The 13,946-nt window shown below is 55.9% G+C and overlaps 1 protein-coding gene across 7 annotated transcripts in view; it reads right to left on the bottom strand.

Moving 5' to 3' along the window:
* Positions 1–305: 305 nt before the first annotated feature.
* Positions 306–13,946, bottom strand: part of IQSEC3 (IQ motif and Sec7 domain ArfGEF 3) — a 110,773-nt gene continuing 97,132 nt past the window's right edge. Inside the window, exons 10-14 of one of the 7 annotated variants that reach the window (XM_025461781.3) lie at positions 12,915–13,014; positions 12,584–12,745; positions 9,742–9,834; positions 7,400–7,449; positions 306–3,825 (exon numbers count right to left, since the gene is read on the bottom strand). In XM_025461781.3, coding sequence (XP_025317566.3) covers positions 3,394–3,825; positions 7,400–7,449; positions 9,742–9,834; positions 12,584–12,745; positions 12,915–13,014 — 837 coding nt within the window. In that variant the 3' untranslated portion in view covers positions 306–3,393. Of the gene's footprint in view, positions 3,826–6,305; positions 7,177–7,229; positions 7,314–7,399; positions 7,450–9,741; positions 9,835–12,583; positions 12,746–12,914; positions 13,015–13,946 lie in introns of those variants that run through there. The other 6 variants (XM_049102595.1, XR_007406436.1, XR_007406435.1 and 3 more) reach the window with 6 other exon arrangements.

Here is a 13,946-nt window from a genome sequence, read left to right as displayed (position 1 = left end):
GGTAAGGTCAGCTCCCTGACCCTGCACCCCCAGCTCTGGCCATCGGATGATGCCCCTCAAGTCTCCTTTATTTAAGACAGGGCTTTCTAACCATGTCCCACGGTAGCACAGAGGTACCTCATCCTGGCGTCAGGAGTGACAACTCTATGGCCACGAGAGAGCAGCCAGGCTGTCCAGCTGCCCCTCAAAGACTTCGGGGCTGAGGGCCTCACAACATCCTCTGGCTGCAGACTCTGGCCTCACAGACACTCTGATTCAAAGCAGGATCTCCCTCAGGGAGAATGAAAGAAATGGAACCGACACAATTTGCTCAAGTGACATATTTCAATATAATCTCTAAAACTCTATGAATTGAACAGATAAAATACCTCTGGGCTATTTTGTTACAAAATATTTGCCATTTGGATTAGTTGCTGGGTGTAGCCACCCTGCCTTTCCCTAGAGAGGTTTCTCTCCAATGGGGTGAAGGGGCATATACGGGGGTTGGGGACGGCACAGCAAGAAAGTCCGTACAGCAGAACACAGGGACAGATGGACAGATGGTTATCGGGGAAGCCTATTGGACACAAAGAGACATTCTGGCAGGCTATGGGGGAACAGTGCGGTGCGACGTCAAGGATTTCAGGGGTCGAGGGCCCAGGGCTGATCAATACATGTGCCTTGGGAGGCAGGCTTCCAGCTCAAGCTGTCAGGCCAGGGTCTTGCTCCAGGTCTGGTGTGGGACTTGCCCAAAACTGGGTGGGAAAGCTAGTTATAGTTCCCACTCCTGGTTCTGGGGTTGGGACCAGAGGGATAAAATTGAGATAGGGACCTAGGTCCCCTAAATAAGGCCTAGAGAGTTGATCCAGTGGGGCCACTCCGGGTGGTGTAACTGGGCACGTACCCAGGATGCTGTGCCTGGGGGCCCAGTTGGCACTCCGCTGGCCCCACTGCCTTGGCGAGGAGAGCCCAAGTGTGTCTCTAGCCAGGCCCCCTGGGAGGGCTGGGCCTTGGTGTGGCTGCTGGAGTGGGAGGCTCATCCTAAGCCTTTGGGGATGAGGCTCTGGGGACAGGGACAGTGGTGGGTCCCAACCTTAGTCTGTTGGCTGATCAGGGAAGGGCAGTTATAGATAGTGGGAACTCTTGCATCCCCAACAGTGAGGGGAGCCATCAGGGATTAGAAGCCCCTCACAGCTCAGACCAGGCCTCCCAGTGCTGCCAGTGGGGCTCAGGGAAGCCACCACAATGACGGGGTGAGCTCCTCCCTGGAGTAGGGACCCTGAGATGCCTGAGCATCTGGGTCCTCAGCCTCTGCTGATCCTGACCTGGAAAGCCAAGGCTACAGCACATGTGGGAGGGAGGGGCCAGCTTGGCCTGCCTGTCAACAGGGGGAGGGCACTTTTCAATGAGAAGCGCTGTGGAGCAGGTGACAGGGACCAGATGGTTGCGACTGTCCCCCTTCTCGGTGGCCCCTGGCACTCATGGTCCCCACCCTGTGGGGGTGGCCACACGTGGCCATCTCATAGCTCCTGTTCCTTCCTAAGGCAGCCTCTCTGACGCCCAGCATAACGACTGCCCTCTTCCAGCATCGCCCTTCGTTTGAGGATTGGCCCCTCCCTCCTGGGTCCCTGACTCCTGCTGCCCAGGCCTGCACTTTTTAAGGGTGATCCCTGCCTTAGCCAAGGGCATCAGAGGTGACTGAATCTGTGCGTCCCATCTGTCAGCCACTCTGTCCCAAAAGGCTGTGACTGGAGCCACCTGTTACAGGGAAGACATGAGAAAGGTGCCAGGCCCACGAGGATGGGGCGGTCAGCTGGGCAGCCACCATGGGAGGAGGTGGCAAATTGGCCACAAGTTATGGAAACCAGACTGACAAAGACAGAGCCAGAAATAAACTCACTAGGTGACATCATATGACGTCTGGGTGACTGCACACACACATACGAAACTAGGTCATCTGGAACCTCTGAGACTGGGGGAGGACTCTGTGCCTCCTAGCTGGCTCAGGGCGCTCCCTTTGGGGCATGGAGTAGGCGTCAGGGAGAAGCAGATTCACTTTAGACCCGGGCAGCACTCACCTCCATCTCCTGGCATGCTTTATTAACGGGCTCCAAGGGAGGGGATTTTAGCGCAGGACAGCAATGAGCTCTTGGCACAGGACTGGAGAGACCAGCCTGGTCTGGGGCAGGCGCTTCCTGAAACGGCTGGGGTTGGGTTTGGGGCAGGCCACCGTCCTGCCTGAGGGCTTCGAGGCTTGGCTGCCTGGGCTCTATGAGGAGCCTCCTAAAAGCTTGACTCTCTGATTCTGGTTGGCCCTGGGAAGGTCAGTGAGCCCTGCTTGGCTCTCCTTTGCAATTTTGAGGGTGTAGGGGCTCTTTCAGCCACTCCTACTGAAAGCAGGCCTGGCGCCTTCCTGGAGGAGGCATGGGGAGGAGGATTTAAAGGCTGATGGGCTAGTTTGGGACAGCAGCAAGAGGAATCCAAGTGCCTCTGGAGCACCTGCTTCTCTTGCCTGCTTCTGCCTCCAAATCTTTCATGGAGGCTGTGGAAGTCATTCAAAAAGGAGCCCTGACTTGGATCCAAATCCTACCTGTCCTGGGCAGATCACCGCTTCTCCCTGTTTCTGCTTCCACATTGGAAGAACCTGGTTTTTCTGAGTGTGTTTCCATCTAGACTCTGCACACTCTGCATTGGCTGGGGCTAGAAAACTAAGAAACCCTTTTGAAAGTTGCGTACGTGACCTCACAATTCCACAGCTCTGCTGACTTAATCTCGAGAGAGCTGAGAGTGGTCCCCCTTACCCTCTTAACTTCCTCAGAACTTTCCTGAAGTCTGAGAAGCCCTGGATAGGCAGGGCCCAGCTCCTGAGAAGGCGGGAGAAGGCCCTGGGAGGAGGGTAAGGATGTGGTCAGGACAGCTGATATCCCTGGGGGGTGGAGGATCAGTTGCCTGAGACTCCTGGCCCTGAGGGTGCAGCAGAGAAAACCTCCCACCCCTCGTGCCTCCCCACCTGGTCTGAGGCCCAGGGCCTGACAGTCTCAGGGCCAGGAAGCTGGTTAGGCTCTTGGCTCCTGCCTTCTGCAGTACATGGTCTAGGTGGCCAGAGTGGTAGTAGGGAAGAGGAGGCCTGGATGCACCTTGCTGTGGAGGGCCCCAGGAGAGTGAGGTGGTGTCTCCAGATTAGGGGCAAGGGGTGCTTGGCAGACTAAGGGAAGCATGGTTGGGTGAGGCAAACCCAGGTGCCAGGGATTGAGATTCTCTTTCCAAAACGATCACCAGTGACCAGAAGTGCATCGTGCCAGGGCGTGGGAAGCAGCGAGCAAAGGGGCAGTTGGGGCTGCTGGGTGCAGCTGAGGGTGCTCCCAGGCTCCGGCAGCCGGCCTTCCCGGGACAGCAGCATGGGGAGGACAGAGTCTACACCAGGCTCCTGGAGCCGCTGGAGTAGCGGCGTCGGTGCAGCAGGGACCCGGGTGGGCAGTACTGGTGGGGGTGGTTGTAGGGGGGAGGGGGCGGGGGCAGTGGAGGCTGGTGGATGACCTTGACCGGGGAGCCTGGGCCACCCAAGGGCGTGGAGCCACAGGAGTCAGAGGAGGACGAGGCGTAGCAGGAGAGGGCCTGGCTCAGCAGGGGCTCCATGCGGGCCAAGCAGGGCTTGTCCAGGACAATGACCTTGACAATCTGCTGGCACTGCACCAGGGTCCCGGGGGGTGTGGGTGGCGGTGGCAGCGGCGGGGGCTGCTCCCTCAAGGGGCTAGGCTGCGGGTCTTGTGGTGGCGCCGGCGCTCCCCTCTCGGCCCCCAGCGCAGGGTTGTGCTGAGATGATTGAAGCCTGTTGTGAATTGACACCTAGTTTAGAAACAGCCAGAGAAGCGTGAAATGTTACAAGACTAATTCCCAGCTGCTGGGACTGGCTACCCTGAGCCTCCCGTCCCCCCTTACTCGCCTCCTGGGCCCTTCGGCTGCTCCCAGCGCTCACTTCGACCCGCCAGCCCTCTCCACCCGCCTAGAGGAACCCTGGCTGCCAAACGGGAGGGCCGCCCCTGGGTGTGATGGGGGGGCCGTGGCTCTCCAGGCCCGACTCCTCTCCCGTGAGATGGGAACCCAAGCCACGGGAGCCCAGGGTTTTTAGGGCACGGCTGTCACCTCTCCCGAGTGAACCTCTCTCCACCTCCCTATCAACCTCTAAGCTTGGAAAACGGGGTAATGGTCTCTGCCCTCTCTCCCTGCCTCCCTCTGGTTCCTGAGACCAGACACAGGGACAGTCCATCATCTTTGAGCCTTTTTTTTTTTTTTAAGATTTTATTCATTTATTCATGAGAGACACAGAGAGAGGCAGAGACACAGGCAGACAGAGAAGCAGGCTCCCCGCAGGGAAACTGATGTGGGACTCGATCCCAGGACCCCGGAATCATGACCTGAGCCAATGGCAGATGCTCAATCACTGAGCCACCCAGGTGTCCCCATCCTTGAGCCTTTCAAGCCCTATCCTCTCTTTGTTAAAGGAGAGGCTTCACTGGCTCTGTGGAATCACAAAGGTGCCCAAACCCAGAATGCCAGGGACCCCTGAAAGGGTGATCTGACCCTACCCTGTCCTCCTAGATTCCCCAAGGCAAAAGCCATGAATCTGAAAGCAGCCCAGATGGCCAAGGCCAGAACTCAGTCCCCAGCAGCCTTGCTGGGACAGCCTGTGTCCTGGTTGAATCTGCCCCACCGTAGGAGGGGGTACCCAGAAAGGACTGTAATCTTAAGGACCCCCCTCAGCCTGTGGAGGTCACTGTGAGCCAGCCTGGCCTCCTCTCCCTAGCAGAGGGAGGTTGAGGAGAACTAGAACCTTCCAGGAGTGGTGCTTAGTTTCTCACCCTCCAGCTCCCCAGCCTATAGGTATGACATGCCCCAATCCCCTTCTAACGCCTGGCTCGGTGGTCGCTGAGACCCTTCACTCGGAGGGTACTTCCTATTGTCCTTGGGCACTACCACCCAGGACAAGCTGTTCAGAGCACAGAGGCGGTAATTGAGGCCACAGAGAGGGGCCCTGATTGCCAGGCCTAGACCAACATGCCCCGCTCAAAACCATCTTGGAGCCCTATATTAGTGGATCCTAACCCTATTCACTGGCAGGAGATGCAATTTCTACGACCCACCCCCCCTTCTGGCCCTGTGCACTCCCCATGGGCTGCTTCCATCTCCACAGTCCCCCAAGCCCCGGCTCCATCTGGTACTTCAATGTCCACAGGCCCTGCTCTGCTCAGCACATTGGAGGCTTTCCTTCACTCTCAACCTCCAGCCTTGACAGCTTTTTCTAGGCTGAGATCCAAACCCCCCTCCCCAATCAAATGAAGGAGCACTTGAGTCCCTCCGCGCCCTGTGGAGACACAGGGCAGGCAGAGGGCATAGCCGGGGCCCACATTCCCCTGGGGGCCCTCTGGGGTCCTCACTCTGACAGAAGGCCTCTGCCCACCGCTGCTGGAGGGGACAGGCTCCTTTCCCCACCTGCCTGTGTTCAGAGTTATTCCCCAGGAGAAACGTGGCCTAGATAGTGGGGGCAGGTCTTGTGCTCTCTTACCCCCACCCCAGATTTTACAGCTAACATCTAGCAGCCCTAGTCCAGACCCACTGAGCCTTCCTTGTACTCTGCACCGGCACACCTCCCCCATGTAGCCCACAGCTCTTGGCTCCTCCTCACCTCCTCCTCACCTCTGGCTCTCTGATCCCCCTCCATTGTCTGCACCTCCCTTCTCCCCCCTGGATCCCTTATCTTTAATGGTCAGTAAGTGAGAAGCAGGAAGTGACAGCAAAACATTCATTTTGACCCCGTTCTTACCTCCCTGCTAATGAAAGAACGGAGAGAGGGAAAGAGGAGCATCACAGAGAGAGAGAGAGAGAGAGAGACAGAGACAGAGAGAGAGAGAGACAGAGGATGGATCATGAGTAGCAGGTCAGAATAGCTCAGAGAAGATGGAGAAGCGCCTGCCAGAGGGGCTCGGCCAGGCAGTGACAGAGAGAGGGCAGAGGACGAGAGAGCTTGGGTCCAGCTGAGAGGCTGGAGGCAGCGAGGCTGTCCTCTGTGCAAGGGAGCAGAGGCTGGCAGGGCCCTGGGGGCTAGCTGGGGGTGGCAGCCTTGCAGATAGCCACATGGCCCTCTGGCAGGGTGGGAGGGGAGGACGGGCCTCAGATCGCTTGGCCTCCCCAGGTAGGTCAGCCTAAGGCAGGGCAGAGCAGGAGAACCAACCGGAGGGCTGGGAGCTTTGTGTGTTTATCTGCAAGGCTAGAAAATGGGCAGCTGCAGGAAGATGGGGAGAAGAGGGGGCGGGGGATGGAATACCCACCCTGGGGGCTTGTCAGCTGCTGGGGCAGGAAGCTCCTCCGTGTAAAGGTGCCTCCTCCAGACACAGGTGTGTGGGGGATGGGGGGCCAACAAGGGAAGACGGTGGGGGGGGTGTCCCCTGGGGTATCCTGGTGGGGGTAGACTCCTCCCTCAGACCTCTAAGTGGGGGCTCCTCCGGCTGGGAGTGGGGCTGGGAAGGGAGGTGTCTGTGTGAGAAGCTAGTTGTCCCTTGGAGGCCTGGCAGAGGAGTGAGGGGGTTCACTGGGGTGCGAGGGGAGCAGTGAGGGAGGACTGGAGCCCAGTGAAGCTTATGGGGGCCACTGAATGCCCCCCCTTCCAGGTGACACTTGGGGGGCCTGGCAAGAACTAGCTGTTGTGGCTACCTCCCTAGTCTCTCCCCATGTGGCTTTGGAGGGCGGGATCCCCCTCCCACAAGGACGGTCTTTGGCTATACCTGTTCTCCCCCCAGGGAAATCCCTAAGGTGACCCAACCCTGCTCTGCCTCCTGGGGTCTGGCACACACCCCTAGCAAATGGACCAGCTGGTCCAGGGAGGGGCTCTACCCTCCCAGCTGCCCTTTCTCTGAGTTCTCCAACCATCCCAAGGGCCAACTGGGAGGGCAGGGTCCACTGGAAGCGGCCACTGGGGCTGAACTGGAGGGGTGAGTCTCTGGAGGGGCCCAGGCTCCCTCCTGAGGAGGACAGAGGCACCAGGGGACGGGAACGGTGGCTTCCCCGATAGAGCAAGTGTTAGGGGGTCAGTGAGCAGTCGGCCGGGAAAGTGGGCTGGGCGGGACGGGCGGGCGGCTATGGAGGCATCATGGGCATCATCTGCAGGTGTCAGTTGGGAGCTTGGCCTCGGAGGGCACTCGGCTGGGGAATGGGCAGAAAGTGCGGTGGCTTAATTAGACGCTGGAACAGTGGCGTTACCCATGCTAGCAGTAACTTTTAATTGTATCTCTTGAAATTGGTAAAATGGTGAGTCGGGCTGGGGAGGCATTGATTAATACCTGAGAAGAGAAACAACAGAGACAGTGAGAAGGAGGACAAGCGGGGGCTCGGAACCACTCACCTGGGCAACCAGGCCTCCACTTACCTCCACCGTGCTCTCCACCGGCTTCTCCCCCAGCGCGGCTTCCCTTTTGGCTTTGAATGCAAAGAGCACAGGGCTCACTCTCTACCCAGCCCAATATACAGATTCCTGCCTCTCGCCTCCACCCCTCACCCTGCTCCGCCCCCAATACCAGGCATCCTTGCAGTCAGACGGTGTGGACAGAAGATTCTAGGTACCAGGCCACTCCTGAATGAGATGCGGCCCTGGGGTGGGAGACCAGAAGTCGGAGCCCAGTTCTGCCACTAGGTAGCTGTGTGAGCTTGGGCATACAGGCTAGAAGACTCTGACGGTTTTTAAGTGAGCACTGCTGAGTCTTGTTTACCCCTAGTCGAAGCCTCCCTGATAGGGACAGTGAAAGTTGGTTTCGAGATGGCATTGGTTCTTGGTTCTCAAGAAACACAAGGAGGGTCTGCTGTGTGTTTGTGGGCACCACGTTAATCTGGCCCTTTCAACCACAGGCCCCGTGAGGGAGGGGCCCGGTTCCTTTTGTGTCCTATCCCTGCCACTTAGCTGAGTGGTGAGGATTCAATGCACTGAGGCCCATACAGGACTCAGCACGGGACCTGGCATGGCAAGCTTGGCTGATGATGGCTGTGTGATCGCTATGGAACATTCTGACTGGCTCCGCACAGCACCTGGGACGCTGCGGACCTCCAGGGACAGCGTGGTGGCTTTTCTCAGCTCAGTCACTCCTAGCTCCCACCCCTACCCTCACCAGGCCTCCCAGAGCCCCTCTGCTGGAGCCCTCTGACTGTTCACACGTTGTGTGCCTATGTGCACATGTGCATGTTAGCAGATCCCCTCGTTGTGCTCATCCCTCTGCTCTCTGTAGCACAAGAGGGAGCTATGCCATTGTTTGGGATCGAGAAGAATCCCACTGGGGAGGTGATGGATGGACCAGGCCCTGGACACATGCATCTTGGCCTGACCAGGGGGTGCAGCTTCCAAAAGAGGCAGCCTGGGATGCAGAGTGGGGTGGGAAGTCGAGTAATTAATCACAGCTGAGGTTTGGCTTCGGGGTTTACACAGCTGTGCAAACAAGCAGTGACCCACGTACTGTGACCTTAGAGAAACAGAGGGGCCAGCTGAAAAATCAGGCAGGGTGGAGAATTATGAATGCATGACGGCAAGTCAAAACCACATGCAGAAGATGACATCACAGTAAGGATCTCCCTGCAGCTAAAAGGGCCCCAAGTCTTGCCTGGAAAAGGAATTGCATCTTCTAGCTGAGTGACCAAGTGCTGTGATGCCGTCTGTCCCAGCATCATGGTGTCATGGCTGTAAGGGAGGGCGGGGGCGGGGGTGGGGAGGCTAGCATGAAACCCACTGCAGCCTCTTGGCTCCAGATGGTGTCTTGCTGGAACCCTGGTCTTCTAGTGCTTAGCAGGGAGCACACAGCAGGCACTCAATAAGTGCTTGTTAAATATAAGAATAAATGGCTAAATTAATTAATTAGTGGACAATTCTGGATGGTTTACTGTGTGTGGGGGGGCGTTGTTGGGATGGGAGTGAATTCTCACACCATCTCTCCCTCTGATTTTTATTTGGGTTTGTAGAGCAGGGGTGGAGGTAACTCTTCCCAGGCTCCCTGCAGGTGGTGCAGGGGAAGGGGAAGAGTACGATGAGGGCCAAGAGATAGAAAGTAGGAAGGTGTCGGTGGGAGAAAGGAAGCAGGTCTAGAGAACATGGCCAAAGGTGATAGAAAATTTGAAGCTGGCTTGATTTGTTTGGAGTAAGTCAATTTGAAGAAACCATTTGAAAAATTGGGTTTGAAGGCTTGTCTGGATTTTGGGGTGGACTGACTCTGGCCTGGAGCACTTGTGGCTCATTAGGGAAAAGACTTGATGGACAGATCAAGATTTCCAGACCCCTCTGGCCACCCTCCTTACCGGGCTCCCATCTGTAGGCAGATTTTTCTCATGCTGCTTCTCTTTACTACACCTCTCACCCCCCAGTGAACCCATAGTCCCCGAGGAGCCTGCATGCGGGGAGGGTGGGTAGGAGGCTCCCCCCCTGGGGCCAGGGTGTCTGGGCTCTTGGCCTGACTCCTCCAGGGAGGACAGTGACATTCCACAGGGACCCGTGGCCTTAGGGCAACGTGTAAATGGACACGTCCCTCTCTCCCCGTCCTCTTCACTCCCACTACTAAGGCCCGTGAGACGAGCCTGGAGCTCAGAGCAGAAAGAAGGGTCCATGGGAATGAGCACTTCCCTCACCCCAATTCCCCAGGAACCCAAGGCCGGGGGGCGGAGCGTGGCCTCTGTGTGGGCCCAGGGCCGGCCAGGGCCTGGGGTCTGGGACTCCGGAGCAGAACCAGGGCTCACCTGTAGGCGATCCTTGCTTCAACTGCGGGTCCACCTGCGCCCCGCTGGACTTGAAGGAGAGTGTCTTTGCTCCCTGCTGCTTCTCCAGCTCCCCTAGAGAATGGAGAGGAACCCAGCCTCAACTGTGGTGAGGTAGAGATGGAAGGAAGGGGAGGGGGCTCCCTGACACGTGACCTGCGTCTGACACCCCACTTCACAGCAAATTAGAGACCCTCTAGAACCTCTGTTTCTTTCTCTGTCTGTGGGGTTGCTAACAGCTGCTTGAATGTCAGAGACACAGCAAAAGAGACAAAGGACAGGGCGGCGGGCTGCCTGGGTTTGAATCCTGCTTCTGGGACTTCTTAGCTGTGTGACTTTGGGCAAGTTACTTAACCTCTCTGTGCCTCACATGAAGGGACTGCAGTGCCCACTTCTGAGTGTTGTTAAGAGGATTACATGAGGAAATGCATCAAAGCCCTTTGGAACAAGGTCTGGCTTGCGGCAAGTGCTCAGTAAATATTAGCTTTTATTACAACTTGGACGAATCACACACACACACACGCACGCTGAGGCACAGCAGACCTCTGTGATGGCTGGTGAAAGCAGGTGACAGCCAGTGACGGCCAGCCTGTCCACCCTGCACCCAGCTGGCCGAGCCCCCCCAGGGAGGAGATGCGCTGCCTGAGGACGGCAGTGCTGACAGCCAGGGCATCCGTCTTGTCCTCCACTTTGATTCCTCTCGCTAGACTTTACACCTGTTCCAATCATTATTAAATCACTCCTTCAGCGTCTGTTTTTCAAGAGACATAACTTAAAAGTTCCCTTTATTAAAGCTGCTCTCCTGGGTCCCATCTTCTGTCTCTAGTTATCTACAATCCAGGGACACTGGGCTGCAAGCCTCCAAACCAGAACAGCTTGTCCTGACTGCCTGAATCACACCATCAGTCAATACTTCACACTTTTCCGGAACGGAGGGTCGTCCCTCCCTGGGGAGGGGCTGTCTTGGCTCTGGAAAAATGAGCTTCGTAATTATGTGCAAGGAGTCCGAGGACCTTGGCGCAAACCTCGCTTTGTCACTGACAGTGTGATCCCAGATAACTTCCTTCAGCTCTGTGAGACTCACTTCCCTTATTTGTAAACTGAGGACAATCCTATCTGCCTGATGGAGAGTCACAGCAAGGGTTAGATGATAAAAGAGGCTCGGCATGCAGCCCGGTGCCGGGCATGGGAAAAATGTAGCTCTGCTGTTACCATTTTCCTTTTTCTACTTCCTTCCCACCTTGCTTTCCTGCCCAGTGCTTCAGCTTTTCTTAGCTGAACAGGAAGAGCCAGACGTGAGCCTCTCTCCCTGCTCCCCCGCCCTCTAGACAGCAGGAGAGGACATGTACTCTTGACAGGCTGATTCTGGCAATGCCTGCTCTTTTGTACTTGGGGCGGGATGGGCATGCTGCTCCAGGGCTGATGGGGGCGGGGGACGAAGGGGGGCCTCTTCCTGCAACGCTGGTGCCCATTGGCCCGCGGTGCCTCCCCAGGGCGAGGCAGAGCCACTGGTAGCACTTTAACATCCACAGAAGTGACATATCAGGGTGCGTCCTTGAGAACAGTCAAGATCAACAGCCAAGGCGGCATCTCTGAGCACCCAGGCCCACCGCTGAAGTGTCTGTGATCCCGCTGACACCAACAGAGCTCTGCAGGGGAACGCATGCCCCCTGCGCCCCAGCAGGTACCGAGTCGTACAGTTGGGTCTGGTGCGCTTTTGTTTCCTTATGCTACCAGAAACTTCTTCTGTCATCCTCAAGAGTAGAAAGTACACGAACCTCAAAATCAGACTTAAACACAACTGCCAAGCGCCAACTCGTCCGCTTCTAAGATGCACAGCCTTAAACACGCCCCTTAACTTCCCTGAGGCTCGTCTGTGCACCCAGGACAAGCACCATGTCGCAGCATCACTGTGAACGCTGAGGACAAACTGCCTGGCACGGAGTAGGTGCTCCAAAAATGCTGATTAAAAAGCATCACCCCGTCATACTGGTCCCCTGACCCCCAGATCCCCCTGCCTTCCCTGTCGCCTAATGGGTTTAAATCAATTTAGAGGCACTTGTCAACTAAGTGACCATCTAAGGCAGACCTGAAATCTATTTGCTCTTTTACTTTCTGAATCCATTGTGATTTAATTTCCCATTAAAGGCAATCCAAAGCCACTGCGATGCTAAAGCATCATGCTTGCGAGTGGGCATATCACGGCTCTTTTCCTAAACCACAAAGTAATTGGCAAACTACCTGCACCTACAGAGAGGCCCACAGAATTTTTAAAATGACTGAGTTGGAATAATCAAGAATCCAGGTATTCCTCAGTGGAACAAAAAGACAACTCTTAGATGAGGGATGGTCAGAAAAGTGGACTGGACTCCTCAGAAAGACCATATTATGAAAAAAATAAAAGAGGGGGATCATTCTGGGGGAAACAAGATGAAAGAAATGAAGCCACCAGATGTAATGTGTGACTCTGATTGGATCTAGCGGGAGGGGCTGAACGGAGGCTGTCTGGTGGGATGAGAAGCACCCGGGCCCACAGACTTTTAGGTGTGTACGCCTGCCTTGGTCGGCTGGGCTTGGCTGTGTCAGTCAGACACAGCGGAGTCCTGGGTTCCAGGGGGCTTGGCTGGGTGTGCACACAAGGTGTGCATGTTCTAGCACACCCGCCTGGGCTGTGACAGTGCAGCAGGGCTGGGGAAGGGCTCGGGATGGCAGGAGGGTCCTTGGCTCTCCCACACTCACTCCAGACCGGAGCAAGCAGCCGCCCCTCCTTGCTGGACTGGGAGTCCCCCTGCCCACCCTGCCACGAGGCGCACAGCAGCCTTACACTCTATCCGGATTTGCTCCAGCTCTGTCACCTCCGCGACGGACTCCTTCAGATCCTCCACAAACTTCTGCATCTCATCCGAGCCCAGCGCACAGAAATGCAGCACTTGCTTCTTCTCGGAGCCCGAAAGTGGGGTCACCAGGGTGATGCCATGAGAGTAATCTGGAAAGCATACCCCAGGCCCCCATGGCCGTGAATGGCAGCAGGTGAGGCTGGAGGTGGAGTGGTGCACGGAGCGGCGATAGGACCTTTGGGTGTTTGCCCCCCCGCCCCCACCACACACACCGTCCCTACCGCTTCCACCATGTCTCTGGATCCCAGGAAGACTCACATTCATTCTCAAAGAGGTGGAACTGCATGCCCAGCAGGCCAACTGACTTGCAGAATGTGTACGTGGAGGAGCTCTTCTTCTTAGGGCAAAGTTTGAGAATCTGTTCAAGAGAGGGAGAGAGACAAGCACTGACGGTGTACACGTGTGTGCGTGCATTCAGATGCATGGACACACAGGGACACCAGTGAACACGCAAATAAATATGAACATGAACACACTTGCACACTTCTACACAGGATACATTCACACACATACACGTTGATATATGTGGATGCACACGTATACACACACACATATAAATACGCACTATAACAAACCATGGGGGGGTTTTACTGTATAAACCCCTCAGTGGCTATTCCCACTGCACTTTGCAGAAGAGAGTCCACACTTCCTGTCTCTCCCCATCTGATCCGTGCCTCACTCTGGCTTTATGCTCCAGCCCTGCTGTCCTCCTTTCTGTGGTCTGAATAGGGGGAGTGCAGATCCCTATTTGCACATGCTACCCCTGTTCCACAATTCTCCCTGCGGCTTTCTACGGGGCTGGATTAGTCTTATGACTTAGATCTCAACTCAGATGCTGCCTCCTCAGAGACCCCCTCCCTGAGCAGCCCACGTGACAAAAAACAAACAAACAAACAAACCAAATCCACCCTAACCCCAGCCCCTCCCTATCTTGTCACTCGCTTTCCTGGTCTTCATGCCACCTTTCCCCTAATTTGATATTAACTTATTTGTTTTCTTAATTATTTTCTATATCCTTCCCCATGTAGAATGGAAACTTAGCACCTTTCCTAAGCTGGGCCCTAGGGGCACAGGATCTGCCAGCCCAGAGAGAGCCCTGCCCTCAGGGAAATGCTGTTCCAGAGGAAGACCTTGGGGTATAAAGCAATGGATCAATCTATAAAGCATAATAAGCAGAAAAAAAAACCAAAGTGAAGGAACAGATAAATAATGTAATTTCAGAAACTGGAAAGTGTTGCAAAGAAAATGAAATAGGGTAAAGAAGAGAAGGTGACTGGGCAGGCTATCTTC

The sequence above is a fragment of the Canis lupus genome, chromosome 27 (assembly GCF_003254725.2).
Source record: "Canis lupus dingo isolate Sandy chromosome 27, ASM325472v2, whole genome shotgun sequence".
Classification (NCBI taxonomy): domain Eukaryota; kingdom Metazoa; phylum Chordata; class Mammalia; order Carnivora; family Canidae; genus Canis; species Canis lupus.
The sequence above is the reverse complement of the archived record's forward strand: the minus strand, read 5'-3'. Positions and strand labels throughout refer to the sequence as shown.